Genomic DNA, 27219 nt, shown 5'->3' with positions numbered 1-27219 from the left:
ATCTCACCAAGACCTCCCTTCAGGCAGTTGTAGGGAGTGATCAGGTCTCCCCTGAGCCTCCTCTTCTCCAGACTAAACAATCCCAGCTCTCTCAGCCACTCCTCATAAGACTTATGGTCCAGACCCCTCAGCTTCATTGCCCTCCTCTGGACAAGCTCCAGGTTCTCAATGTCTCTCTTACAGTGAGGGGCCCAAAACTGAACACAGTACTCAAGGTCCAGCCTCACCAGTGCTGAGTACAGATACACGATCTTTTCCCTGCTCCTGCTGGCCACACTATTTCTGATAAAAGCAAGGATTCTTCTTGGCCACCTGGCCACACTGCTGGCTTGTGTTTAGCCGAGCATCAACCAACACCCTCAGGTCCTTTCCCTCTACACATTCTTCCCGCCACACTGCCTCAAGCCTGTAGTGCTGCCTGCAGTTGTTGTGGCCAAAGTGCAGGTCCTGACACTTAATCTTGTTGAACTTCATTGCATTGGCCTCAGCACAGCAATCCAGCCTATCAAGATCCCTCTGTAGGGTCTTCCTACCCCAGGCAGATCAACACTTCCTGTCAACTTGATGTCATCTGCATGTCATTTCTAGCCTTTTCCAATCCAGACCATCCTATGATGGGAAATGATTTAGTGTAGAGTTGTTAGAGTTAGGGTGGTATGGTTAGGTTGTGATTACAGTCTTTTCCAACCTGAGCAATTCTATGATTCTGTGATTCTGATTTTCAGAAGTAAAGAGTTCTCATAAATCCTTTTGAAGTTAGCTTTAAAGTTTTAGATAGTTTAAGCCAAGGAAGTAGTTTTATAAAGAAACGTTTCCTTATCTTCTCTTCTTCATTATTTACTAGTAGAAGATTAGGACTTGTAGGAAAAATGAAAGTGAGATGTTCAGTGTAGGTCAAATCCAATTAGTTAACATCTTTAGAATGAACTTCCAGAAAGATGTAGATGATATTTTCAGGGGAAAAAAAAAGGAAGGATTAGTTTCTTAAAAGCTGTCATCTGGAGACACAGATAAGGTATTTTATATCACAGAATGTAAGAAGATGAAGAATTCAAAGAAAAATGTCAGGTATAGTAATTATCTGGGCTGGGTGCTTGGCTTTATAATTATCTTCTAAGCTGAAAGACAGTTAATTATCAATTTCAGTTTCAATGCATGAAGTTACTAAAAGGATCTTTAGTTGTTTCAGAATACTGAAGGAGTGAGTAAAACAAGCCCCTAGTCCTAAGAAGTTTATATAATTTAACATTTGTATGGAAAAATGTATATGTAATTTCAATAGGAAACATGGTTATCACATCTATTGTGAAACATTCTGGAACAAAATATTTCAGAATGAATTCCTTACCAATTCTCCTAAAATCCCACACTCCAGAATCCATGAGCTTGATGAAGTCTTCACTACATAACACATGTGTCAGGAACCCAACCTGTTGGACCTCTGGGGATCTGAGTCTGTGCTGATGTGTGCTCAGCAGGTGACCTGAGCTTTGACTGTGGGAAATACAGAACCAGGGCTGGTTTAAAGGGGAGAATGGAGAAAAACTGTGGCTTGGAAGAGACTCTTGCAAGTAGCAACTCCAGCTCAGTTGTTGGAAACTTGGCTATGAGAAAATGGTGAACTCCCTTATAATTTTAATAATTTTTTTTAGAATCAATACCTTTATTAAGTTATCACTTCTATTCTCCTACACTACATATCAAAAAGGAGTTTCTGGTTCAGATTGCACTTGTCACAGTTATTTTACAGGCTGTGAGAAGGGTGAAATTTTGCCAGATTTTAAATACAATGCTTTCCGTGGAGTGGATTTCAAAAATAGCCTGCATAATAACCTTGTGGTTAGAATGTTTGTTCAGGAAGTAGGAGACTAAGTTCTCAGCCTCTAGAGGCTGGTGGAATTCAAACCCGCATTCCCATATTCACAAGCATATACTTCATCAAATTCATGCATTCTGGACTATCAGGCTATAAATTAATGTGGGAGGGGACCCCTGTGAACCTCCAGCAAAATTCTTTTCTCTACTTCATTTATGGATTTTATATGACATAATGTTTGGATAAAAATAGAGATAAATCAAGAAAACAGAAACTGCACACATTTAGCAGCAATATGCAGGTCAAATCTCCCTACCTGTCCTTCTTCTGGTCCAACAAAATTGGTTTTGTGGCTGCATAATGGCTAAGCAGTGATTGAGAATTATCTTCCTCAGCCTGGAATAGATCCTGGAGATGCTCCTGGTGAGTGGGAGATGTGGTATGAATTCCCCTAGACTAAGGGGGAGCTGAATGCTGTTTCGTATGTTTTTATGTGTATTTAAGCCTCCTCTTATTTCTTTAGCTTTAGTTAAATAAGTAGTACCACTGGGACAAACACTGAATTGAATGAAGTGTAGTCATCCTGCCAGTGTTAGATACCTACTTTCTATGCCAAAATTGGCCATTTGAAATAGGTATCTGAATCTGCACCCTATTAAGTTGATCACCACATAACATGAATCTGTCAGAAAGAGAAGAATCTATTTCTCATAGGAAGACACAGCACATGCAAAGGGCATCATTTGCTTATTTTAATTCTTTCAAGTGATGTGGCAAATGTAACCTTTGCAGCTCTAAGGGTTTGAATAGGAAAAATTATTGTTAAAGAGTTGGACAATTTGAGTTTTGATTTTTTTTTCTCATAGGGATAGGGATTGTACATAGGGATTTGTTTTAGCTGAACACTAATTTGTCTACAAATTTCTTCTTACATAACAACTGTATTAGTCATCATAAAAAGGGGGAGAGAGACTACATGATATACCCCAGAGTTCAAAATATATTGTTACTGTTGTTTTATTTTTATATTTTATGATTGCTTTATTGAATGTCTCTTTGAAACAAGTGGCTTTGAAAATGAGAATTGTCTCAGAGTCTTTGAACAGTTACCAAAGTAGATGATAGAATTGCAGAAAAGTGAGGGAAGGACAGATGCTTTCATCTGAAACAGACACAGATTCAGAAACTAATTTGGAAGTGATAAAAATTAATTTGCACACTTTAATTGGAATCAGACTTCTGCATGAAAGAAAAGAAGAAGGGTAGGCAGCTTGTGCTGAAACCTGATGGAAATTTTTTCAGGTAAGTACGTTGGACTTGGCTGCTTATCCTCTTGAGCCTCTCTGTGCAACATATTACATTCACCTTCTGAGTGGTGTTCTTTAAAGGGATCAATGCTGTTCCTGTTTTGTCCCTAGAGCCTGAAATTTCATTGATCTTGGGTCTTGACATTTCTCATTACTTATTGTAACGTCCAAGAGGGTGTTCACAGGAGGTGTGAGAGTGAACCCTGCTTTTTCTATCTGGAGCTGCACTGACCATAGTAAAACACATTGTCTCTGAGCCCGAATCTTGGATTATGTACCTTAATAGAAGTCCTCACAGGTGCTAATTATCCATCCTCTCCCAGGGAGTGTGTTTGTGTATATCTGAAAGGGAGGGCACATGCTTCCATAAAGGATCCTTCTCAAATTAACCTGCACTTTTTTAAAGTGTCACAAAGCATATTTTAATTTTCTTTTTGAGATACCATTTTTGAAACAGTTTAAAATTGTGAATGTCTCTGATTTTGTGAATTTGCATTTTGAGAGCATTGCTGTTCAGAACTTTGAATATTCACCATATTCACAGAACTTTGAATATTCAGTATTCTTTTATATCCCCATACATATATACTATAACATGAACTAGGTTAACCTTGAAAAGGCTAAAATTTAAAAATAGCTGCCAATGTCTTATGTGCAAGCTGGGCTGCTGAAAGGTTCTGCTCAAGCGTATTAGTGCACATGCAAACTGCTTTGCAATTTTAAACTACATACTTGTAAGTGCAATGTAGGTGTTAATTTTTAAAATACAATATCTCTGCATTATTCTGCCAGAGTAGAAGCTCTTTGAAAAGCGATGTATAATTTTCACCAGCACCATTTTACCAGTAGCCAGAGACACCTCTCCTAAGACTGCAAAGGCAAATGAGCCAATAATTCACCTGAACTAATGCATTTATATCTAGCATTTTACTAACAGATATTTCTGCCCATGTTTTGCTGCATACTCCATTGCACAGGGCAGTTCAGTGACTTGCCAAAACTTTTGAAGCAATTTAGTAAAAGAAATAGTAATTGAAGTTGCAAAGGCTCTCATCCAACATATTTTTCCTCATGGAGTCTGGATACTCGCAAGATGTGTGCAAGACCACTCAACTTGGTTAACTGTTTGTAGGCATATACAATGCTACTGACATTCCTCAGCTAATAAACCAGTTCTGCCAAAGGTAAGAATATTTTGAATATATGAATATTTTTCTGTCAGCAATCTTTTTTAAAATAAATCACTTCCTCTCATTGTTGAATTTTTTTTTTTTTTTTTTTTTTTTTTTTTGCTATTTCCTATTTTGAAGTCATGTCTGTTGGATGTAGCCTTATTTTTTCATCTCGTGCCTGTTTTTTTTTTCTGACAGTAAAAGTTCAGGAAGACTACTTCATTGTTACTTCCATTAAGGTGATAATAACTTCTAAGATTTTGTTTACTGAAGAGTGTCTCCTCAAAAATATTAACAGAAAAATCTTTCTGTCATATTGGTTTTATTTTCAACAAATCAGTCAGCTATAGCCCTGTACTTCCTTCCATAAAAGTCAAAGATGAAATGCAAGCTAGAAACCTTGTGTTTCTTTAAACAGAAGACCTTCAGATGTGTCCCCAGAACAATTTAAATAATTCCTGGAAAAAGACAATATGAAAAAAATAGTGACACTGTCCATTCTCCTTCATTTTCTTTTTATCCTTACAATAAGAGAACCCTATTACAGAAGAACCTTATGATGGTATTAAACATTGGATTTTCCAGACAGAATGGAAGACGTATTTTACTTCAGACTTTGTAGAAGAACATGCTTATTTTAGAAACACATCACAGATGTGTTTTTTTTCTTCTGCTCACTAGTAGTTTGGTTCAAAGGTGCTCCTTTGGGGAAATCACAGGGAGTTTACAATAATGGTATCTCAGCTCATAGATACGATATTTTCACCTGCAGTTCCCTCAGAGCTGCAGCCTTTGACCCCTGGTTGCATCTATCAGAGGTGATGTGACAGTGACAGAATATTTTGCTAGATTTTGAATGATTCCTGAAGTTCACAACTTCTGTCCTTAGCAATAAAATGTAATATGATTGAGATTATCTTCTCTGTGCTACAGCTTCTCCTGCAGAAAGTATCACTGAATCTTATTTACTATTAGTGTCTGACTCTTACTCCTAATAAAGATTTTCAATTATTAATTTTTATTTACTGAAAAAAGGTCTCAAAGGTCAGAGCAGTTGTTTCTTATAAGCATGTCCCTTCGTAAGACAAGAAATCTTACAAATAAATATTCATTTATTGTCATTTTTTAGATTCTGATGCTTTACAGTTTCTTGATTTTATATTATTTTTTTATGAAGTGGTGAGGAAAATGTCTTTTTGAAAATTGCATTCTTTCTCTTCCCCTAAAACTTTCTAATCATGAAATAATTCTAGTCATTCAGTACTGCTAGTTCCCTTGCAGACTGATGGCAGCACTATGTTGACCTCTATAATCAGAGTTTAAGTCAAAGAAACCTTTTGGTGTTTTTTTTTCAAGAAGACATACAGAAGAAAAAAAGAAAAGAATGGAAACATTTTGAAGTTAGTTGCATTATATATTTTACTTTTCTATTAGACCTCTAGAGAAAAGAACATCTCTGAAGGAGGTTTTTCGACATCAGTGGAGGAAACTGTAAGCATCTAAACCTCTAAGTATAGCTATCTTTGATCAGGTGTATTGAACTTCCTCTTTTGTTTCTTCTGAAATCCATCCCTTCCATAGCAATAAAGCCCAGTTTTCAGGGCTTTTTTTTTTACACCTTCAATTTCCAGACTAAAAAGGTTGTTTGTTTTTTTTTCTTACAGGGTAGATTAAAGATTGGGAAACTACAATTTGTTGAGATAGCTGTTTTCATTAGCAGTGAAGGTAGATTGACTTATCCTGTACTATTTGATCCGAAACTAAAGCCTCAAATCCATGTTTGGTAATTCTTCTCTGATTCAGAAAACAATAGTAAAACGTGTAGAATTATTAGTTAAAATTTTGATAACAGATATGGTTAAGATTATTCGAGAAATACTGTACATTCTCTGTAAAATTTCAAGGACTACTATTGTATACTGTTTTGGCTAACTGGATTTTAAGAAAGAACCGGGAGTGTGAATGGAACAGAAGTGAGTTACTGCAATGACTAAAAAAAGGCAAACCTGTCACTTTAAAGAAATATTATAAGAGCTTGGTTTGTTTAATAAAGTCAAAAGGAAAGGCTGAGAGGGCTGATTTCTTCTATAAGAATGTGAGCGGGGAAAAGACAAGTGAGGAGATCTGAAGCTGAAGGGCAGTGCTGACACAAGAACAAAGAGGTGTAAGGTAGACAGGAATAGATTCAGACTGAAAACAAAAATATTTCTGTCCTTCAGGGCATTAGAGTTCAGAAACATCCTTCCAAGTCACCTACCTAGCCAGCTATTCATTAATTTATTAACAGCTTTATATGGTGTGAGTTTCTGCAATAAATGAGAGTAAATTCATTGACCCTCAAAGCTCAACTGAAGCCCGTATTCCTAAAGCATATCTTTCAGAAAGGCACACACTGTTGCCTAGATACTCCAGTAGTTCCTTTGTTAATTTGTTTTAGTGTTTAACTGTTTTTGCAGGTAGGATACTGCATTTTATTGCAGGGTTGAAGTATGTGCAGCCATTCACCCAATGGACCTTGTCCTGCCATTAGCTGTAAGATAAATTGCTTGGCTATTGGACATCTTTTATACATTTAACTCCCCAGCTATGGTCACCAAGTCACTGCTCTGCTGCATGTGCAGTGAAGAGAGAAAACACTTTAAATGCTGTGCAGCCTCCTATCCTACTCTTTATCAGTTGTGTGACCCTACTTGGAGCCCATTTCTGAAAATGTGAGCACAATTTCATTTATGATCTACAGTGCAAGATAATTCCTGACCTCTATTTGCTATTTTAGGGTATTGCAATGAAAGCTAATGTTGAGGAAGTTTTGCATTGTGACTCCAATAAATCCTCCTTTGTCTCATTGCTTTCCCAACCAAAATCACCTCCCCAGTGGGCAGAGCTTGTGTTTGTACAGAAGCATCAGCTTTCTACCTGTTTGCGCTCAAAATAAATAAAATAATGAAAATGCATTTGGCAACCTTATTATTTAACTGGACAGTGAGGAGCATGCTATAATAATTATTATCACTCTTCATTGTACAGTAGCTTATGAATCCTTGTATCAACTATATATTATGACACCTTACCAGCAAAGACTTGGTATTGTCCAACAGATGAAGTTACTATCTAGTGATTGGTTCCCATCTACCAATACAATAACTTAGTATCCATTATCCTAAAGTCAAGCTCCTAGTCAATACCCTCCTGCTGACAGAAAATGTTCAAAACTGTTGTTGAACCTGTTTCTGTACTATACGTTCTGTCCTTGGTCAGTTCCATATACAACAGATTGAAATCAAAACCCCACACTACTGAGTCAAATATCCTAAAAAAATATACAGGAGGCCATTTTAAAATTGCCATCTTTATCAACTGTACCTGTCATCCTGTCCAAAGCAGATAAGAAGCTTGCTTGACAAGACTCCCATTCCAGTACAGCATGATGACTGGCATAAAATGAGATTTTTGCTTCCGATTTATTGAGAGAACCCTGGGTTACCCAGTTTGTTATTTTGTGGGGGCTTAATGTTATAATACTTCATATGTAGTCAGAGCTCCAGTCCTTTGGAATTTCCCCTTTTTTTTTTTTTTGTATTTCATTTGTACAAACTAAATATAACCAGATGAAATCTCTATTATCTAGCATGTTGCTAATTTTTTGTTACTACATAACTTTTCCTTGCCTGGTAAAGTCATATCAAGTACTCAGTAATTCCTTACTGCATACAGAAGCTTTACTCATGTGATGTCAGTGTCTGTTATTATCAGAAATAAGAGAAGTGCTATTTGTCACATAAATGCTCCATAAAAGCCCACTTGTTTGAATCCACAATAAAATATGTTTTTCTCCTGCATATAGAAAAGAAAGGTTTAGGGAGCAGTCTATCCTACTCTTTAAAATTAAATGTGATCATAATGGCATATGTATCCACAGTGATATATACAAATGATGTCTATTCATAACCATCTCCAGCTATAATTTTAATCTATAAGCATTCAATGTGACTGTAAATCAATAATGTCTATGCAATAGCAGCATCTTTCCAGTACAGTGCAATTTCTCCTCTCTTTCCCCTACTCCAGCTTCATGAAATAAATTATGATCATTAATATAAGAACATCCTCAACTCTTGCTACTCCTTAGGTTCCTTGCAGAAGGCTACAGACAGGTACATTTGATAGCAGGTATTTGTGTTACAGATGCTCAGAAAGCTAGGTATGAAGTATTTAAACAGATGGTGCATTTCTTTTATGCTTATTGATTGAAGGCAAATTACTGCACTGCTCTTTTGTCGTTAAGATAGGTTTGTTTTGCCATTTGTCTGTTGTTTTCTTTTTTTTTTTTTTTTTTCCTAACAGGTGATTATCCTGCTCCTCGGGCTGTTCTGACTGGTCACGACCACGAAGTTGTCTGTGTGTCAGTCTGTGCAGAGCTGGGACTTGTCATCAGTGGTGCTAAAGGTTAGAAATACTTTTATTATTTAAGTCTTTAGAGCCTTTCTGAATGGCATTTTCCAGTCTTCCTTTAAGCTAGACAGACTTCAGTTATCCCAAGTCTCCTCTACCAAGATATTCTGCAGTTCTGGAAGAATTTGTAGCTGCTTACTCTGAGCGTTATTCATTACTATCTATATTCATGAGGCTTAGAAACAAATAGTTGATCTTTCCAGCAATCAGCCTGTACTACAATTACCCACAGATCTGGAAGAGAATTGTTGATAAAGACCTGCATCTGAGTGTATGGGAACTGCTGAATCACAGCCTGAACCTCTGATTGATCACCTGAGGTGAGCAATGAGTCAGCCACGGGAGCACAGGTGAAGGCAATTCACCTGTGCTGCCGGAGAGGGGAGCCAGGCTCCACCTCTCCTAGACTCATTTAAGAGCTGACTACCAGTAGGGAAGGATCTCTTCTGGAGATCCACTCTGCTGGAGTTTTGCAGTGGCCCAGGATGTGGGTAATTGTCCTGTCTTTTCTGCTTTGGTGTAGTAACTACATAGCTAAGCTCTCTAGTATACCTCATAACTATAACATCTGTACATTCATTGATTGTACAGCTCAGAATTCTCCACCCTGATCTTAATTAAATGGCAGTTTGCAGACTGACCTCAGTCCCCTTGGCAATGAAAGCTGTGTCTGTTTGCTTTGTTTAGGAATCCTTTGACAGCATTTTACCCAGCAGACTTTTTGGTGGGTAGGTTTCCAAATAATCAGGAGTTTCCATGTTTGTTGTTACACCTCTTCCATTAAAATTTTTGGGCCATCTGTTCACGCACTTTATTGCTTATTTATAGAATCCAGAATATCCAACAGTCACTAATGTAAACATTCAAAATACCTTTCCAAACCTGCAGTAAACTCCTGTACAACTCTGCACATCAATGTAAATAAGACACACATCTAAATGAGTTGTTGCTTAATCTTTCCTTATTCTGCCCACCTTCTCCTTTTCCACATGTTCACTTTTTTTCCTCCTCTGTCCTCTCTCGTTCAGTTTCCTTTCTTCATTTGGAAGAACTGCATGTCTTTTTCTGTCATCCTTTCCTCTTTGCCTCATCTTCCTCCAGGGTGTAGATCTTACTTTCCTTTGAGGTATACAATCCGTTCTTATTTCTTTATTTTACACTAACTTTGTCATTCTTTAAAGGTTCTTATTTCCTGTCTCATTTCCACTCCTGGATCTTTATTCAACCACTTGGTTTTTTCTGCTTACAGTAATATCTATTTTGTACTTTATTAATAGAATCAAAGAATCACTGAATGGCTTGGGTTGGAAAAAGCCTTAAACATCTAGTTCCAGTGCCCTGCCCTGAGCAAGAATGCATTTCCCACCAGACCAGCTTTTTGAAAGCTGGTCAGCCTGGCCTTGAACATCTCTTGGAATGGGGCATTCAGTTTCTCTGGGCAACTTCTTCCAGTGCCTCACCACCCTCATCACGAGGAATTTTTTCCTAATGTCTAATCTAAATCTTCCTCTTTTAGTTTAAAGCCATTGCCCTTTGTCCTATCACTACAATCCCTTATAAAAGGTCCCTGTCCAGATTTCCTGCAGGCTCTCTTTGGGTACTGAAAGGCTGCAGTGAGATCTTCCCAGAGACTTCTCCAGGCTGAGCAGCCCCAGTTGTCTCAGCCTGTTCTCATAGGGGAGGTGGTTCATTCTTCACTGCAGATATCCTTGTACTCCTTTTTAAAGCTTGATGCTTTTGAGAAGAAGATTGGAGATTAGGAAAAATTTCTTCTCAGAAAGAGGGACACTGCATTGGCACAGGCTGCCCAGAGAGGTGATGGAGTCACCATTCCTGGAGATGTTCAAGTACTGTGTGGATGTGGTACTGACAGACATAATTAGTAGGCGTGGTTGATGGGCTGACAGCTGGACTTGTTGATCTTAAGGGTCTTTTCCAACCTTAAAGATTCTGTAATTTTTGAAGGCTATTTTTGAGTGCTATTCCTGCCCACTTTAGCTCTCAGCTGGGTTATTATCTTTCATACAGACTTGGAGAATGACATTTACTTTCGAAGTTGAATATGAAACTTTTGGGTAAAGATATTTTTAACAAGAATTGCTAATAGGTCATTAACTCTAGTAATGACTTACTACATAACTGTGGTAGGTGAAGTCAGTGAAGTCATTTATGAAAAAAATATGCTGGAGGACCCTGAACCTAATTTTGTCTTGCAACACTGCTATTTCCTTGTCTTTTAAGGCAGCCTCATACGTTCTTGCTGTCAAAGTACCCTTTTCAACTATCTTATTGCAAATTTCCTCTTATTAGGATAGCTGAGGTTTGTTCTTAGTTACCTTTTGCTTCCTTCAGTATGCAATGCTTTAGAAACATCTATTTTTAGAGCTAAATGCTGCTGAGGGTCAAATCCAGAATATACTTGTAGTAAATTTGGAGAGTTGGAGGCCCATCCTGTCAGATCCTGTTCTCTGGGTTACTCTTCTCACATTTCCCATTACTTTATAGACTATTCCATACATCTTTATATAGAGAAAATCTTTTTTTTTTTTTTTTTTAAATCATGACAGTTTTCCAGCAGATGCTTGTTTAAAGTCTTTTTATTTATTTCCTGTCCAGTTGCTTTCCAGTTTCTATTACAACATTCTGTTATAGTGCTGTGTGGCACATCAGTGCTGTGCGTGCTCCCTCACAGGGAGTTTTCCCTCCCTGTGTCACCTCCATCACGCATGCAGACATCCTGACAACGTGTGCCAGGGCAAGAAGGTAAATAGGACTCCCCTGAGAAAGTCCTGTGCCTCAGGTTGATGTCTGCATTTTCCTGTGCAACGTTAACAGAAAAAGAGTGGGCAGTTTGTGTGCTTTTTTGCACCAGAGTCTGAAATCTGAAGATTTTGTTGTGTGCCTTTTTCATGCCCAAGACCAATCAGCTGAGCTATTTGTCAGGGTATTTAAGTAAGAAGATGTTAGATTTTCCAAAAGGAAAGTGTAATATGGTATTTATTTGGAAACTGGAAGCATCGCTGGCATTACAGCATTTCCAAAACTAGAATTCAACAATTTGAGAAAATAAATTAATTCCATTGCAGATGCACTCTGTAGACCGAGTCAGACTCAGTCTCTCTGCATAAGGCTTGTTGCAAACACAGTCAAGGACATGCACCGGAGGGCTCGCAGACAAGTGCATCAATGCTGTAATTTGTTCTACCTGGGCAAACCTAGCCATAGTGTTATCTTTGAGAAGTTAGAAAGGCTTAATGTGAGGTGGCTGAGTCTGCCAGCACGAATTTATTATGAGAGTCATGAGCCAGCTGTATAAGGAAGAGGTAACTGTGATAGTCCAGAGATACTCGGTGATTCATTAAAAAAATATTTATTATTTACTGTGGCTCAGACTTTTAGAAGGAGTACACATCTCACTTTCAAAAGAGCATTTCTCGTAGATTTTGAAATGGAGATATCATAGTGTTGTTTCTTAAACTGTACCTTGTAGATTTCAGAGCTCACTTTCTCTTTCATTAGCAATAAAAAAACAGACATGAAAATCTCATATCAAAGTCTTTGTGGAGTGATAGAGTTACAGTGTGGTCTTCTGAAAACTCTTACAGTCCCAACCTCATAGTTACATTGCTGTCTGTCAGATGATGCCTATTGTTAAACCAATGAAATCTATGCATATAATGCATTCATTGTGGGAGAGGATCTAAAGAAACTGCCATTGACTATAAGAGAAATATGCAGTGATATGGTTATATGCCTTCTGGGAGTTGCTCCTACTAGTCACTGATAGGGCTCCATCTGTTTAATGTGAATGGGCAGGCTGAGAAGAGTTCCTGTTCTTGGAGGAAAGACCAAGGCCTCTAAATGCTTGGAAAAATATCCTGATATTTCAGAAGCATATCAATGTCAACTGCTACCAGTTTAAGGAAATAAAGAACTACCATCTTTGGACACATTTATTTTCTTAATTTTATTCCTTGATTCTTGCATTTTCTTTTCTGTTTTCTATTTTATGTTCCTTGAGTCAGGATTGCATCTTCTCATAACTATGCAGGACTAAAATGATATAAATGTGTATTATGCTTTGCCTGTGTGCACAGTTTACGTAGTTTGTATAACCAGCAAAAATGTGATATATTATCTTTTCACATACAGAAGGTCCTTGTCTGGTACACACAATTACTGGAGATTTGCTGAGAGCCCTGGAAGGAACAGAAAACTGTTTGTATCCTCGCTTAATTTCAGTTTCTAGTGAAGGTCACTGCATCATCTACTATGAACGAGGACGGTTCAGCAATTTCAGCATTAATGGAAAACTCTTAGCTCAGATGGAGATCAATGATTCAACCAGGGTAAATCTAAATACAAATAAATACTTGTCGTGTCTTGCTTTTATTTATTAAAATAAATTGAATTTATTTGCAGTGTATTTTAAAGGAAATCACATATGTAAAGTTTCCACCTCCCAGCTGAGTCATATTCAAACACAAACACTCTCATCTCCATCTCCAAATGTGAAAGTGCACTTGAGCATTTTCAGAGTGGAAAAAAACAAAACAAAACAAATTCTGTGTGATCCCATAAAATTCCTGGAATTTTTGTTTGGAATTAAATTCAAGTGGGAAACTTTTTTTTTTTTGGAACACAAGTACTCAGAAGTCCATTCTTCACTTATTAGTCCAGACGTGAATTCTTCCCTTTGGGGCTCTGCTCTGTGAAGAGCACTTGAAGCAGCATTAGGAATGCAGATCACTGCCCCGCGTCAGGTGTTATTGATGGTATCTAGCATTGTGGGACAGGAAATGTTATGTGCTTAACTCAAGTCTTGGCAGAAATACTGGAAAATGTGCTGGGTTTGTGGTGGTGGTGGTTATCATACCAAAACCCGTGTAATTGTTTTATTTAAAATTTGGAGATCCCAAATTTATTCCTTTTTTTAAATTATTATTTGGAAGAAAGAGAAGTGGGATCTTTTTTCTTCAAATGTAAAGTGGGCAGAGGACAAGAAGTGCTTGTAAGTTGACTAAATTTAAGTAATGGTCATTCTCCATAAAAGCTAACTGTGTACCTCTGTTTTGTCATATTTATCTGAAGGCCATTCTCCTGAGCAGCGATGGGCAGAACTTGGTAACAGGGGGAGACAACGGTGTGGTGGAGGTATGGCAGGCCTGTGACTTCAAGCAGCTCTATATCTACCCTGGCTGTGATGCTGGCATTAGAGCTATGGATCTGTCTCATGATCAGAGGTGAATTTGTCCTTCATATCTGTATGTAAAGAGTAAAACTGCACATACTGTAGATCTCTGTTATGTTAAAGTATGATGTTAAAGTATGAATTAAGAAGATACGATATGAAAACATTACACATGTTATTATCTGATTGACTTGTTCTAATCAGCGTGTTGTCTGATCCTTGAGTCTCGTACTACCAGCAGTTAACTTCAAGGCAAGATCTTATTTCACTGAAATCAGTAAGCCAGAGCTTCAGCCAGCAGAATATTAGTAAAATTGCATTAACTTCAGAACATACAAACAACCAGACTGGGTCAGACTGCAGTACCAATTCACAAATGCGTTGAAAAAAAGTTCAAAAGTTCAGCATTAAAGAGTTTAAGAACTTATTGGGGTTGTGGGTGGACTCTAATGTGCAGTATTGCCAGGGATTTATCCGCTAGGAATGGATATGGACCTTTCTTTTTGAACTTCTCTAAACAGTGGAGGGGCAGTGTACAAGTGTACAAGATATTTGCAGTGAGTGCTGTGGCAGTGGAATGCACACTGCAAGTATAAATATATATGAACCTGGTTTGTTACTCTACTACTGTAATATGCTAATGGTATAAACCTGTATGTTGCATTTATGCAGGGTTATGAATGGATTTGCTGTTTACATCATGTGTGAGCTGACATTTATTAATATACAGACTCATAAAAAAATTTACTAAGACATGAGAAAAAATCATACAGCAGTCATATCTATTTATTTTTCTTACGCTTTCCAGCATTCTTATGCTATGGTACCCATTTTGTAAAGCAATAAAAACCTACAAACCAAGTACTCACCTAATTTATTCATATATGAGTAGATGACGAGAAACAAGATTTTTGTCTCAAACAATCTAATCAAAACCTAACTTACTGGAAGAGGCCTATTTGCTGCTGGAGCTTTGCCAGTTTATGTATGCATTACTGTGCTGTGTTCTAAGAGATTTATTTATACTGTGAAAAATTTCTTCTAGCCTATTTTCTCTACCCCTGATGGTAATATTAGGTTGGGAAGCTCCAGCTGTGCGAAGTGCTTTAAGTATCTGCTTAGCTCTGGTCGCATAATTAAGCAGAGAATGGATTTTGTACGGTTTGATAGAAGTGGTGATAGATATCTAATCCAATTTTAGAATTCAGCTACCAGAATTAGAGAGTATATGATAACTGGAAAATCATCTCAACCACTGCCACCAGAAGTACATAAGTATAGGTGTAAATTTCAATATAAAGCTTTTTAGGAGAACCAGAGTGTGATCAGCTTACATGAAGCTATGATAATAAGCTTCCATAGTAACTAGTGGAGATTTACTCAGTACATTCTGTGGAGTCCAGTGGACAATTTAGCTCACCCAAGTACATGTCCAGCGACCTGTAGAGAGTTCATGTACCAGCACTGGGTACTGATTAGGTCCCTAATTTGGTTTCCACCCCATATCCAGTTAGTACTGTTTGAGATACTTTGGAGGTCTGAGCTACATATGAGGGGTGGCACATGAACTAGTAAAGACTCACGCACTTCCGGAGGGGCACCTAGAAGCAAGGCAAGATAAAGAAGACCATCTCAAATTATACTGAGCTTTTATCTATGTGGAAGTAAATAAATGGAGTTCCGGACCTTCTTTGGCCATAATGGGAGTGTGGGAATTGGGCTTATATGTAGATACCTAAATTTAGTGTCTCTGTAGCAAACTGAGTGCATCTATGAAGTTTGCTTCCATACAACATTGCTGAAGAGCCTCGTTCTTTTTGGTTTTTTTTTAAGTGTTTATTTCAAGCCATAATTTGAGAAAGTAAACGAGAACTAACACGAACACCTGTCTCTTTCAGAACTCTAATTACTGGCATGGCTTCTGGCAGCATCGTAGCTTTCAATATAGATTTTAACCGGTGGCATTATGAGCATCAGAACAGATACTGAAGCAGAATGAAGAACTGAAAGCCCAAGTAAAGCTGAGAGCACAAGTGCTGCAAAGAAAGGTGTAGTCTCTGGTGGAAAACCACGTCTGCATTGACCTCCGTTGTACATTCCATTACACCCAGCAATAGCTGTACATTGTAGTCAGCAACCATTTTACTTTGTGTGTTTTTTCACAACTGAACACCAGCTGCTGAAAAGCAAGCTTGTATCATGTAAATTATATGAATTAGGAGATGTTTTGGTAATTATTTCATATATCTTTGTTTATTGAGAAAAGGTAGTAGGATGCGCCACAAGAGACTTTTGCAAATTCTGAGGAACCTCGTGTCCAGTTGTTTCAATGTTTAGGCTATGAACCTAACATGCATCCCATCTCCAGCCTCTTTTCAAGCTGAGATTAAAAAAAAAAAAAAAAAAATACGTTTGATACTTTGTACATCAGATGCACATCTTAACTTTAAAGGGATACTTTTGTAAAAGTAAAACCTTGTATAAAGAACAAAACCGTTTCTTAATTTTATTGTGGAGTTACAACTTGCATGTACTTTAAACCTGATGTCTTGAAGGAGCAGGTGCATTCTCACAAATCAAACTGGAGATCTGCCTGAGGGTATGGCTTGTGTTAAAGGGTTGAATTTGGGCGCAAACAGTAATTTTAACATTTTCACCAACACATTGTTTTTCACTTTTTGAATCTAAACTTTACCCCTTTTAAGTGGAGTTCTGCTCATGAAGCATTCGGATAAAAAGCCATCATTTGCCATATTTATACTTTATACAGTAGAAATTAAATTCCTCCTTTTAAAATTAAAGACTAGGTAGAAGGAGAGCAAAGAGGGGAAGTTCAGTTTCATGATTTGCAATGCTTAATGATTCCCAGTACAAAGTGCTATACTTCTGGATTGCTAGCATTTGGCAAGGAAACCATTGGGCGAGAGAGCCTCAAATGATGTTTTTCCCTTATTTTCCTCTGAGCAGCTTGGTTTCTTCAACAGCCTTAGCTTCATTGTGGAGGTGACTGAGGTTATTCTTTTTGGTTCTTCTAAAAATCTCACCTGAAGCCACTCAGACTAAGGCACTTCATGTTTTACAATACTGTAATGATAACTATCAGAATAATTTTCTGCACATTGTACTGATCAAATTACACACCCAGGGGTATATACACTTTAATTCATGTTTCTTCTTTGTATATTTGGTGACTGTATTGTCATAGATGTACATATTGTGTCGGTAGGGCTATGAGGCATGTAACAGGAATGTAATTTTCTCAGAATTTACACTCATTTGCAGTCATTTATTTAAAAAGATAATGGATTCTTTGTATTGGCACTTTGCACCAGAAACATATCATTATTTATTGATGTGATTACTTATTTGTTCTCCACCTTGTATTAGTAAGTTTAGCACTGAATTTCCTTCTTCATTGTTGTTTGTATTTATAAGGTTCGGCAATCATGGGGATCATCCTAATGATTAAGTTATTCATCACCAGTCTGTAAGCAATATCTTGAGTTCGTAGCTTAGAATTGGGAGAATATTGAACATCTGGAAGACAAGTTCATTTCATCTTGAGATCATGGTGAAATATTTTGGATATATAAATTCCTTAAGCTATTGTAACCATGTTTTATTGCAAAGATGTAAAATATGCCAGATGTGTGTGAGTTGGAAATCAAAAAGAAAAATAAAATATGCAAAGAATTCAGTGATAGCTTTTCATTTCAATGAAGTTTCACATTATCATTAGGAACAATTATTTTAAGAAATCATTCCTTACATACAGATTAAATGCCAAAAATCATGCATGGCTGGATTGTATTTCCTGGGGCATCAGGAAATGAAAGAGAGGTTATGGTGTGTTTTTTCAACTCTTTTGATTGCAAATACATGAAAAGAAACTACAAAAAATACTTTGGTCAGCAGAAGGATCATTGTGAACAGGCAATAACCTTGTATAGTAGACCTCACAGAAAGCAAAGATCTGATGAGAGCCATTTTGAGTATCTCTGACTATCTGATAAAATTGAATTAATTTCAGCTTAGATTAGACTTCAAAAGTTAGATATCTACAGTCCATGCACAGCAGAACAAAACAGGTGGGTTAAATCACATTTTGGAAGTGCTGAGGTCCCTACAAAGGTTCAGCAAGTCATTGTAGATAGGTAGCTATCTAAATGTCAGACATCTGATTTAAGGTAGCAGAAATAGGCAAAATACTTTCCTTAAAATTAGAAAATTCTTGATTGACTACAAAGCAGAATAACAGCCAACACTTCAATTTGCCAACCTACTGATTGTCCTTTCATTTGTAAGCAGTGTAAACAATTATCAAAACAAACCAAAAGCACTGTTTTATAACCTTATTAGAGTTCAGTATGCAATGTAGTAGATTCCTATTTCTATGAACCAGTTTTTGAAGCAGATGACTTATGTTGGTTGTTTTTAGGCTGGAATAGAGACAAGAGAGTAGGTTACTATGTTAAGAGTGTTATTTGAAACAATTTTATATCCCAACCTGCAGTCCATCAATATAGTTACCTGACCTTTGTCACACTACGTAAACTAAACTGAGGGATTAAAAAATAAAAAATACAAGTCCCATTCAATAATAACAAAATAATAAATTTTCATCTCCACTATGGTTGAAGTCATAAAAATGGAGTTTCCACAAAGGCATAGAACATGGAGAATGTATTAACAGACTGGAATACTCACATGTACCAACTTTTGTGTTGAAATACTGCTTTTGCTTATTAATCCTTATTTGATTTCTAGCAAGATAATAAAAATAATAAAAATTGAGAAAAAAAATGTTATTCTGTTAGAATCAATTTATGTTAATTATATTAGTATGTTAATACCTGTGTTAATCATATTAGTGCTACTTGTAGCAGGATCACATAATGTAGAAAAGCAGTATGTGCAGATCTTCAGTTTATGTAATAAGACTTCTCCAAAGCTTCATCTGCCCCATCCATCTCTTTCAGAGAGTAAAGCTAGACTGACTCACCATTTTTCTGTATAGAAACTGATTCCATGGAGTCTCTGAGAGCTGCCTGATGAAACAGCTTTGACCAGAACAGCTAAATGGGGCCAATCTCTCAGCTAAGGGATATGCAGCATTAAGCATACAACTGTGCAATATGACAACAAGGAAAAGAATGTGCAATTTCTGGCTGTTTTCCTGCCAGTCTGTCCTAGCCTAAGAAAAGGACTATGAGCTAATGCTGGCCAGGAGCATAATACAGCTGCCGTGAGGCTTTTTTCTTTTCCAGATTCTGCACTGCTTAGGAGGGAACTGCTTTCTCTGCATGAGCAATGATAAAAGACAGTCTGCATCTTTTTACCTCAAGGAAAACTAGTTAGGCTCAATTTACTGGAAGAGCTTCAGATAAATAATGATGATGCTGATAGAGAATCTCGTGGGTTGTACTGGTAGAGCTAAAAACACTGCCTGTGAACAACTGTTGTGATGATTGCCTGTTATAATACAGTGTATGAGCCCCACTGACAAGCAGGCAGGATGCTTGATGCACACCTCATGCTGCCGGGGATAAAAGCAGATACAGGGAGCGAAGGGCTGACTTCTGATAACAGCAGGAGAAGCATCTCCTGATACAAGACATCTAGTTCCTATAAATATTTTATTTGGAGGTGTCTAGCTGGCGTTTGTGCTTACAACTTGCAGTGGTTTAATTGTGGACTGGTTTCCTTAAAGTTCTTTATTTTTTACCATTATTTACAAACACTAAAAATGAACACATTAAAATAGAAGGTATTTAAGAAAGGAAAGAAGGATTGGAAAATTATTACATCTGTTCAGTACAGAACAGTTTATAGGTTTTCTAACCACAGTGATTAGTTTTGCAACATCTACAGATAAGTTCAAGATATGCAACTGACAAGAGAACAAGACTGGAGATTGCTTTCTTGTAAACTTTATAAGCTGTGGCCATATAATTAGTTTACGGAGGATTTTACTTGGATGAAAACCTGCCAAGCAGCTGTCTCAGTTTATGGATCTCTCTGCAGTGATCATGCCTGACCGGCACAATGGCTATGCATCATGAGCAGACATATATCCTCACTCTGTTCCACCCCACCTGCATGAATAAAGTTGTGGACAACCAACACAGGTACCTATGGGTAAAATTCAGAGTTTGGAGTTCTATTAATTCACTAAGCGCCTGGCCTAAGTGCCTCAGGATGCCAAAGTACCAAGCTACTGTCAGCCTCAGGTTCCTAATGTGGGGCAGAGAATAGGCTCTTACATACAAAACTAGAGAGCCAGGAAAGAAAATCTTCTCTGGTACCAGAAGTCTACAAACAGCTAAAAGCTGGCAGCACTCGTGGATTTGACTTTAAAGTTTCCCGTCTGTTTATGCTTTGAAGAGATTCCGATTTGGCAGGATGCTGCAATGACCAAGCCCTGTGGCAAAGCTAATCCCAGTGTCACATCTGTGCAAATTTAAGCCGTTAAGAATGATGCACACAGAGTCCTTCACTACATAGCAGATTGCTAGAAAGGGCAGCAGAACAATTGCAAGTGGTCTTTCAGTCTGGCAGTACAGCTATACATATAAATCCAGAGCCCATGCCTGTTCAGATACGTTACTTTGTACAGAGCTATCAAATAGTAAATAAAACGTTCCCAGAAGCCAGTGTTCCTGCATGCACATCTTTTCAATTAAGAATAATGGCAAAAAAAAAAAAGGCTGCTTTGGTAAGAGGGCAGCAGGACTCTAGGCAAGGACCACAGGAGGAGTCTCAGAGGGAGGTACAGCTTTCCTCTTCAGCCACAAAATGTTTGGGCCATTTCTTCTATGTTGCACTAAGGGATATGGTTTAATGGGGAAATATTGGTGGTAGGAGGACAGTTGGACTAGATGATTTTGAATGTCTTTTCCAATCTTCGTGATTCTACGATTCCCAAACAGATCGTCCCACATCCCCTCTTGACACATCCCTTCCCTTCTCTTCCACTAACCCTCCTGCCCCTCTTGTTTTAACTTGCCATGATGAGCAGTCTGTAGGCTGGGATTTTCTCTCCTGATACCACATGCCCTCACTCCCCCTCACTACCAGGGAGCACTAAAACAGACTTGGCGTAAAGCACACACACCAGGCTCCAGAAAGCTCATACAAATCTATTTTCCAAGTTCCTTGCTGTCCCAGGGTGACTTACAGGTAGTAAAACCTGAAATGAAAAGTGAATTGCTACAGTTCCTATCTTTCAGCTGTCTATTAGAGCAGAACCAGAGCTCATGTGGGAGTACCATTCTCCTAAATAACACGTGTCAGTGCCCTTCTCTTACTAAAAGGGAAGTGGCATGACATAGGCCTTAGTCATGCTGCCAGAAGCCCTGAGACCAGCCCTTAATCCACCCCACCCCAAGCTCACTAGGGGGCATTGTTCAGGGAGTGATGGGTTAAAGCAAACCAGGTACAGCCTTCAGATGAGCACAACACAGTGCCTGAGCCTGCACCTTTCATCAGTCAAGTTATGAGCACAGCTGCATACTAGTGCTACTCCAAGCAGGTTTGGAACAAGCCTTTATTCTAGTCAAACCTTCTGCTTTAATATCTGAATTTACCTCAACAGTATTGTTTGTTCCTACTTACTTTGGATGCCCAGAGCATCTTGCAAATACCTATTGTAGAAGTGACACCTCATACTCTAGCACCTTGGAAGAGGTCTTGAAAGCATGGCAGAGACAGCCTTGTTGCTCTACATGACCTTCATAATTCTTTGGAAACTTGCTCTCATGATTCCTACCTGTATGGCAGTCAGCCTCTCAGACAAGTGAGTTTTTACCAGCACATGCCATGACCACTAACTCTCTGATACAAAAGAATTCCCCATTTGTATTCTTCTGTAGGAATCCCTTCCAAAGCATCTGCTCAGGCAGCAGTTCATCAGACTTGGCAGATGGATATGATCCCAGCTGTGCTTGGGAAGAAATGTATGAGAAAGTAAAGCAGATGTGTTCAAAATGAAAACAAACTTGTTTAGATATTGAGGTTTGGTCTGTGGGCACTTAGAATCCTTTTGCTTCTGTGTGAGGACTGTTTCCTACCTCTTGACTTGAAAGATATTCACTACCATGAACCTGCTCATTTCTGCACCTTCAAGGTACTGACAATCCACATACAACCAGGAGCTCATTAATAAGTGGTATTTCTTTCTTTCTTTTGCTTTCAAAGTTTTGGGGCCTAATTATTACCTCCTTAAGGAAAAAGGATATAAAGCCAAATGTTGCTGATTGGGTCACTGGGACTCATCTCTAGGTATACTATCAAGAGTAATAAATATCAGTGCGGTTTTTTTATGTCTGGTGTTTCAAGTCCCAGTGGAATCCTTCCCACCTGGCCTTCATATGTGCTACAGTAGGTGTCTGGTTAGCAGCTTATCTCCCATGAGATAACTTCTTACCACTGGGGGACTTACGAAGTTAGGGAAAAAGCCTCTACAAGGCCCTGCCTAGCAGTGCTAGGTCACGCAGAGGGGGCACGCATGTGATTGTGAGTGCAAGGCTGAATATGGATCCTGTGCAGGAGCTAGCTACAGATAATGGGTTCACATACACATCATTCCATGCTGGCTGGGATTACAGCCCCAACGGTGTGGATCTTTCTCCTTTGATGGATGACCTGGCTGGTACACTGCTCAGCAATACCTTCTGATTTCCGTATCAGTCCATAACGGGTGTGATGAGGCAACACATACAACATCGGAGAGCCCAAAGTGCTATCTGCCAATAGAAAGAAGGATGAAAGGACACGTTCTGAATGTACAGAAAGAGAAAAATCTTGAAAAAATAGCTTGCTTGCCTGCATCTTCAAAATCTGCTTGCAGGGACATTTTCAACCTACTGCTCACTCCCTCTCTCCCAGGTCCCTGCCTGTGTCCAGTAATTCTTGGAGCCCTGTTGTCATTGTGTACACACCTTAGGGATGAAAGAGGCCTCTGCACCTTTCAGATGCATTCACAGCACAAGTGTGCATGCATGCACGTGCATGTTCAAGGTAGCTTAGTTAGTTTAATTATGGATCCATCTTTTTGGTACTTAGGAAACTTTCTAGAAAAAAACAAAACAAAACAAAAAAAACAACCAACACCAAAATGGACCAAAGTAAAATAAAGAAATTATTACAGCACGAAGCTATATGATACCAACAAGAAGAAAGAAAACTGTGGATATATAAGTCCGGGAATACATCAGGACCTGTGTGCAGCGAGAAACTGGGAGTTTACTTTTCTCAACTCCTCAAGTTCACTTTTCATATCTAAGGTGAAAGCATAGAGAGAAATGTAACAACTCCACTAGCCATCCTAGAACAAGGTGGAATTGTGGATAGGGACTTTCTCATAGCCATTAACAAATGGGTTTTAAGATTAAAGCTATGTAGGTTGCTTCAAAAGTAATGCCCCCTTTTTATTTCCATGGAAACTTCAACAGATACGAAGTACATAATAATGCTATTTGATAGAGCAAATTCTCAGCTACAAAAAGGTTTTTTCAGCACAGTCACCACCATTAGCTATGCATTTTTGCCAGCCACGAACAAGAGCTGCATGCCATGCTCATAAAATTCTACACCAGCAAAGGTGACCCACTGTTTTACAGCTGCTAAGGAGGTGTCATTGCTAGGAAAATATTACCCATTCAGTGCATCTTTAATTGACCCAAACAGACGGAAGCCAGAAGGTCCAAATCCAGACAATACTATGGCTGTGGCAGGGCTGTCCAGACAAGATTGGCAATGATGTGCTCCACTATCTTCTAACTGGTATGGGGTCTGGTATTACTGCGTTGCAACTGTCTTGTTCTGCAGTCTGTCTCTGTAAGTTTGAGCCTTCAGCTCAGTCAGTGCTACAGTGTAGAGGTCAGAGCTTATCCAGAAGGATCACCCCTTTTTTATCCCAAAAGACAATGCACAACACTTTACCCACTTGTCTGTGTCTTGAACTTTTATTCAATGGAAGATTCACATGTTGCCACTCCATGGATTGCTGCTTTGACTCCAGCTTGTAGCGGTGACATCGCATGTCATCATCAGTAATGATGTGATCCAGGAAACTGTCACCTTCAGTCTCCTATTCATTCAATAGGTCCTGACAGATTTGTATATTATGTGATATTTTTACACATTATTTGCACATTATGTGTTCTTTCTGTTCTTTTGTTAGCATTTGTGGGACTTAAATTTGGTTTTAAAAGTCTAATATTTCTAATATCTGTACTGCAGAGTAGTGGAGTACAACTCCTAAAAATGAGCATTGCTAGGTACTTTAAGTGGATCTACAAGAGCCGCTTCAAAACTGAATATATAACCTCCAGTTCTTCTTGAAAACTGTTTTTCATTTCAGTCATCAATGTTTACTATCACTGGTTTTAAGTATATTTTAAGTAGAAGCCCTCCTTCTCCATAATGATACTCTTTTCCACAACACCCAGATAAAAAGTTTGCTGTACTTCCCATAAAAAGTGGCTCAATTACAAACTACACGTTTCAAAGGATAAAAGACTGAGAGAAAAGAGAAACTATATGCAAGAAAAACCATAACCATAATGAAGATTCACTAAGACGCTCTTTCAGAAAAACATCTCTAAAAACTGAAATCAATGATAAAATTACAGAATCAGAAACAAATCCATTTTTGACAGATGTAAAATTTGGGATTTTGCTTTGGGCAAATGCCAGACAGTCAATGCCCTCTTGCTATATCACTCTCTGCTTCTAGGTATTTTCTAATGTTAAAAAGTTTTGCCAAGATTGCAGTAGAAACAACTGCATCTTAGTCCTTAGAAACAAGTATATTTCGATTATGACTTGAAAATGATCACTGATTTTTGATAAAAATAATCATCATGGTCTCCTCTGCACCCACCTCAACAGCGCCATGTCTTTCCCATATTGGAGCCCCAGGCCTGGATGCAGTACTCCAGATGGGATTTCACGAGGGCAAAGCAGAGGAGGACAAGTCCCTCCCTCACACTGCAGGCCACTCCTTTGATAATGCCCAGGATTACGGAATACTGTTGTCTTTCCAGGCTGCAAGGTTTTCTCATGTCCAATTTTCATCCACCAGGACCTTCACGTCCTTCTCCACAGGGCTGCTTTCAATCCATCCGTCCCCCAGTATGTAAATCTGAGAAAGAAATAAAGACTCTCCTCCTTCCCACTTCACTCCCAGGCAGCAGACCACCTTCCACATGGCAGTGGTGTGGGGCACAACAAGATGCTCTGTGACACCTGCACCGCCCCAGGCCATGGATTAGGCTGTGGTGATAGGGGTGGAATTCCCACAGCAGCAGGGCTGTGCGGGTGTTACTGCCCAGGCACATTGCGTGCTTATGTTGATGAGGCGTGAAAGGCACCAGCTGCTCCCCACCAAGGTGCAGCATCAGCACCAAGACTCGGAGCCTGAGCACCTGAGCTAAATCAAGGCATTTTACTGATGTCCTCTCTGCTCCTTCAATTCCATCTGGATATTAATCCTAGAACTGTTTCAAGCCAGCACTGTAAGAGAATAGGAGAAGGGGAGCTTCACATGCTCATTCAAGGCAGGAAGAGAACCATAAATTGGAGTACATGATTAGATGTTCAGCAGAATTTCTTGACTCAGAGGGTGGTGAGGCACTGGCGCAGGCTGCCCAGAGAGGCTATGGATGCCACTTCCCTGGAGACTTTCAAGGTGAGGCTGGATAAAGCACTGGGCAACTTCATCTAGCTGTGGTGTCCTTGTCCACTGCAGGGGAGATGGACAAGATGGCCTTCAGATGTCCCTTCCAACTCTAAGGATTCTATGTTCCAATGCTGGATGCACTCAAAGGCAAGTTGGATGGCTTCCTGGGCAACGTGATCTGGTGGATAGCAATCCAGACCATGGCATGGAGTTGGAAATAAAAGGGCTTTAAGGTCTATTCCAACATAAGATATTGTATGATCTTGCCATTCCATTTAGAAATTTCCTATTAAAAAAATAAATTCCACGTGTTGTAAATTTCCAGGGCAGGTGTGGAACAACGCATACAGTCCACCTAGTTCATCATTTGAAGCTGCTCCCTGATTGGACTATAGCACTACTCAATTTCCAGTGCAGATTTAGGGAGGGTATCTGGCCTCTCCACCATGCATGACAATAGATAATGTAAAGCATTTATGGATTTACACATTCTAGATATATCATATGATAAAACACTCATCGGAGGGGTCAGCTGGAAAATAAATGACTGGGGAGAAAACAATAAAGTCATAAAAGACACTTACAAACATCACCGCATATAAATGCACACCAACTTAAAAAAGAAGAACTAGCATGCCAAAAGAGAAGGTATCTTCCAGTTTAATGAGTGTTCTAAGTGACTGGAGATTTTCTGCACGTGATATGCAGGATTCTTCTATATCTGCGGCCTAGATCTGCATGTGTAAGCTATGACTACCTATGCAAAATATGTCAAACACAGCTTATTCACTTTTCTGTATTTCCCATTATTGAATCCGATAGCCAAATTTTGCTCAAAAACATATCTACACATGGTTTTTGCAATATTATTTATAGTTACATACTATATGTTTTATAGTGCAGCAAAAAAGAAAAAAAGATATTACAGTATACACGAAGGTTATTATTTGTTAAACAACTATTAGTATAGAGATTACATCTAGTTATTTCTAAGACTTGTAACCCAAGCTTTGGGACCAAACAACAAAACTATTTTCCTGTTTGGAAAAGTCGCATAGACTTGGCAACCCACATTTACTGCTGCAAAATTTTCAGATCATCTCTATTTTTAATGTTCACACATCTTTATCTGGTGAGGTGTACCTGGTACAAAACCTGTTGTGAACTGGATAGATTAAAGTGATAAGATCACAACATGTTTTTGTGAGGGAAGATCACCCAAATGTTATAAGATCAGAAAGTCTTCATGACTGGCAGTTGCCTATGCAGTCTTACTAGTTACCTCATGAATGTGCAAGTGTAATCAAATACTACGAGGTTTACATGAGCCCCCTTTTTGTACTAGTTTTTAAATTATTATTATCTTCTGATGGTTAATTAAGGAGCTGGCCAGCAAAGGTCACACATATATGTTAGGCAGCAGTCAGATATGTTATATAGTTCTGATCTCCAAAAGTCATTTCCCAAGAAGGCTTGGGAAGGGACAATAGGGAGAACCCGGTCTGAGCAGCACCAATTCATATCAGACAGAAAGCAAACAAGGGGGACTGGAAGCAAATAATCAGGTGTTTAAAGGGCAGTCAGAGTTTTCTCATAAT

At 38.6% G+C, this 27219-nt stretch overlaps 1 protein-coding gene across 2 annotated transcripts in view; it reads left to right on the top strand.

The window, feature by feature from the left end:
• NBEA (neurobeachin) overlaps positions 1–17697 on the top strand; it is a 463000-nt gene extending 445303 nt beyond the window's left edge. For both annotated transcript variants that reach the window (XM_042839098.1, XM_042839097.1), the window contains 4 exons: positions 8640–8741; positions 12900–13096; positions 13839–13990; positions 15837–17697. In XM_042839098.1, coding sequence (XP_042695032.1) covers positions 8640–8741; positions 12900–13096; positions 13839–13990; positions 15837–15927 — 542 coding nt within the window. In that variant the 3' untranslated portion in view covers positions 15928–17697. The remainder of the gene's footprint in view (positions 1–8639; positions 8742–12899; positions 13097–13838; positions 13991–15836) is intronic.
• The last annotated feature ends 9522 nt before the right edge of the window (positions 17698–27219 follow it).

Source organism: Centrocercus urophasianus, unplaced genomic scaffold (assembly GCF_019232065.1).
Source record: "Centrocercus urophasianus isolate 14NV4802_14NV808 unplaced genomic scaffold, USGS_Curo_1.0 seq_9, whole genome shotgun sequence".
NCBI classification, from domain to species: Eukaryota; Metazoa; Chordata; class Aves; order Galliformes; family Phasianidae; genus Centrocercus; species Centrocercus urophasianus.
Note: the sequence above shows the minus strand (reverse complement) of the source record. Positions and strands in the feature narration are given on the sequence as shown.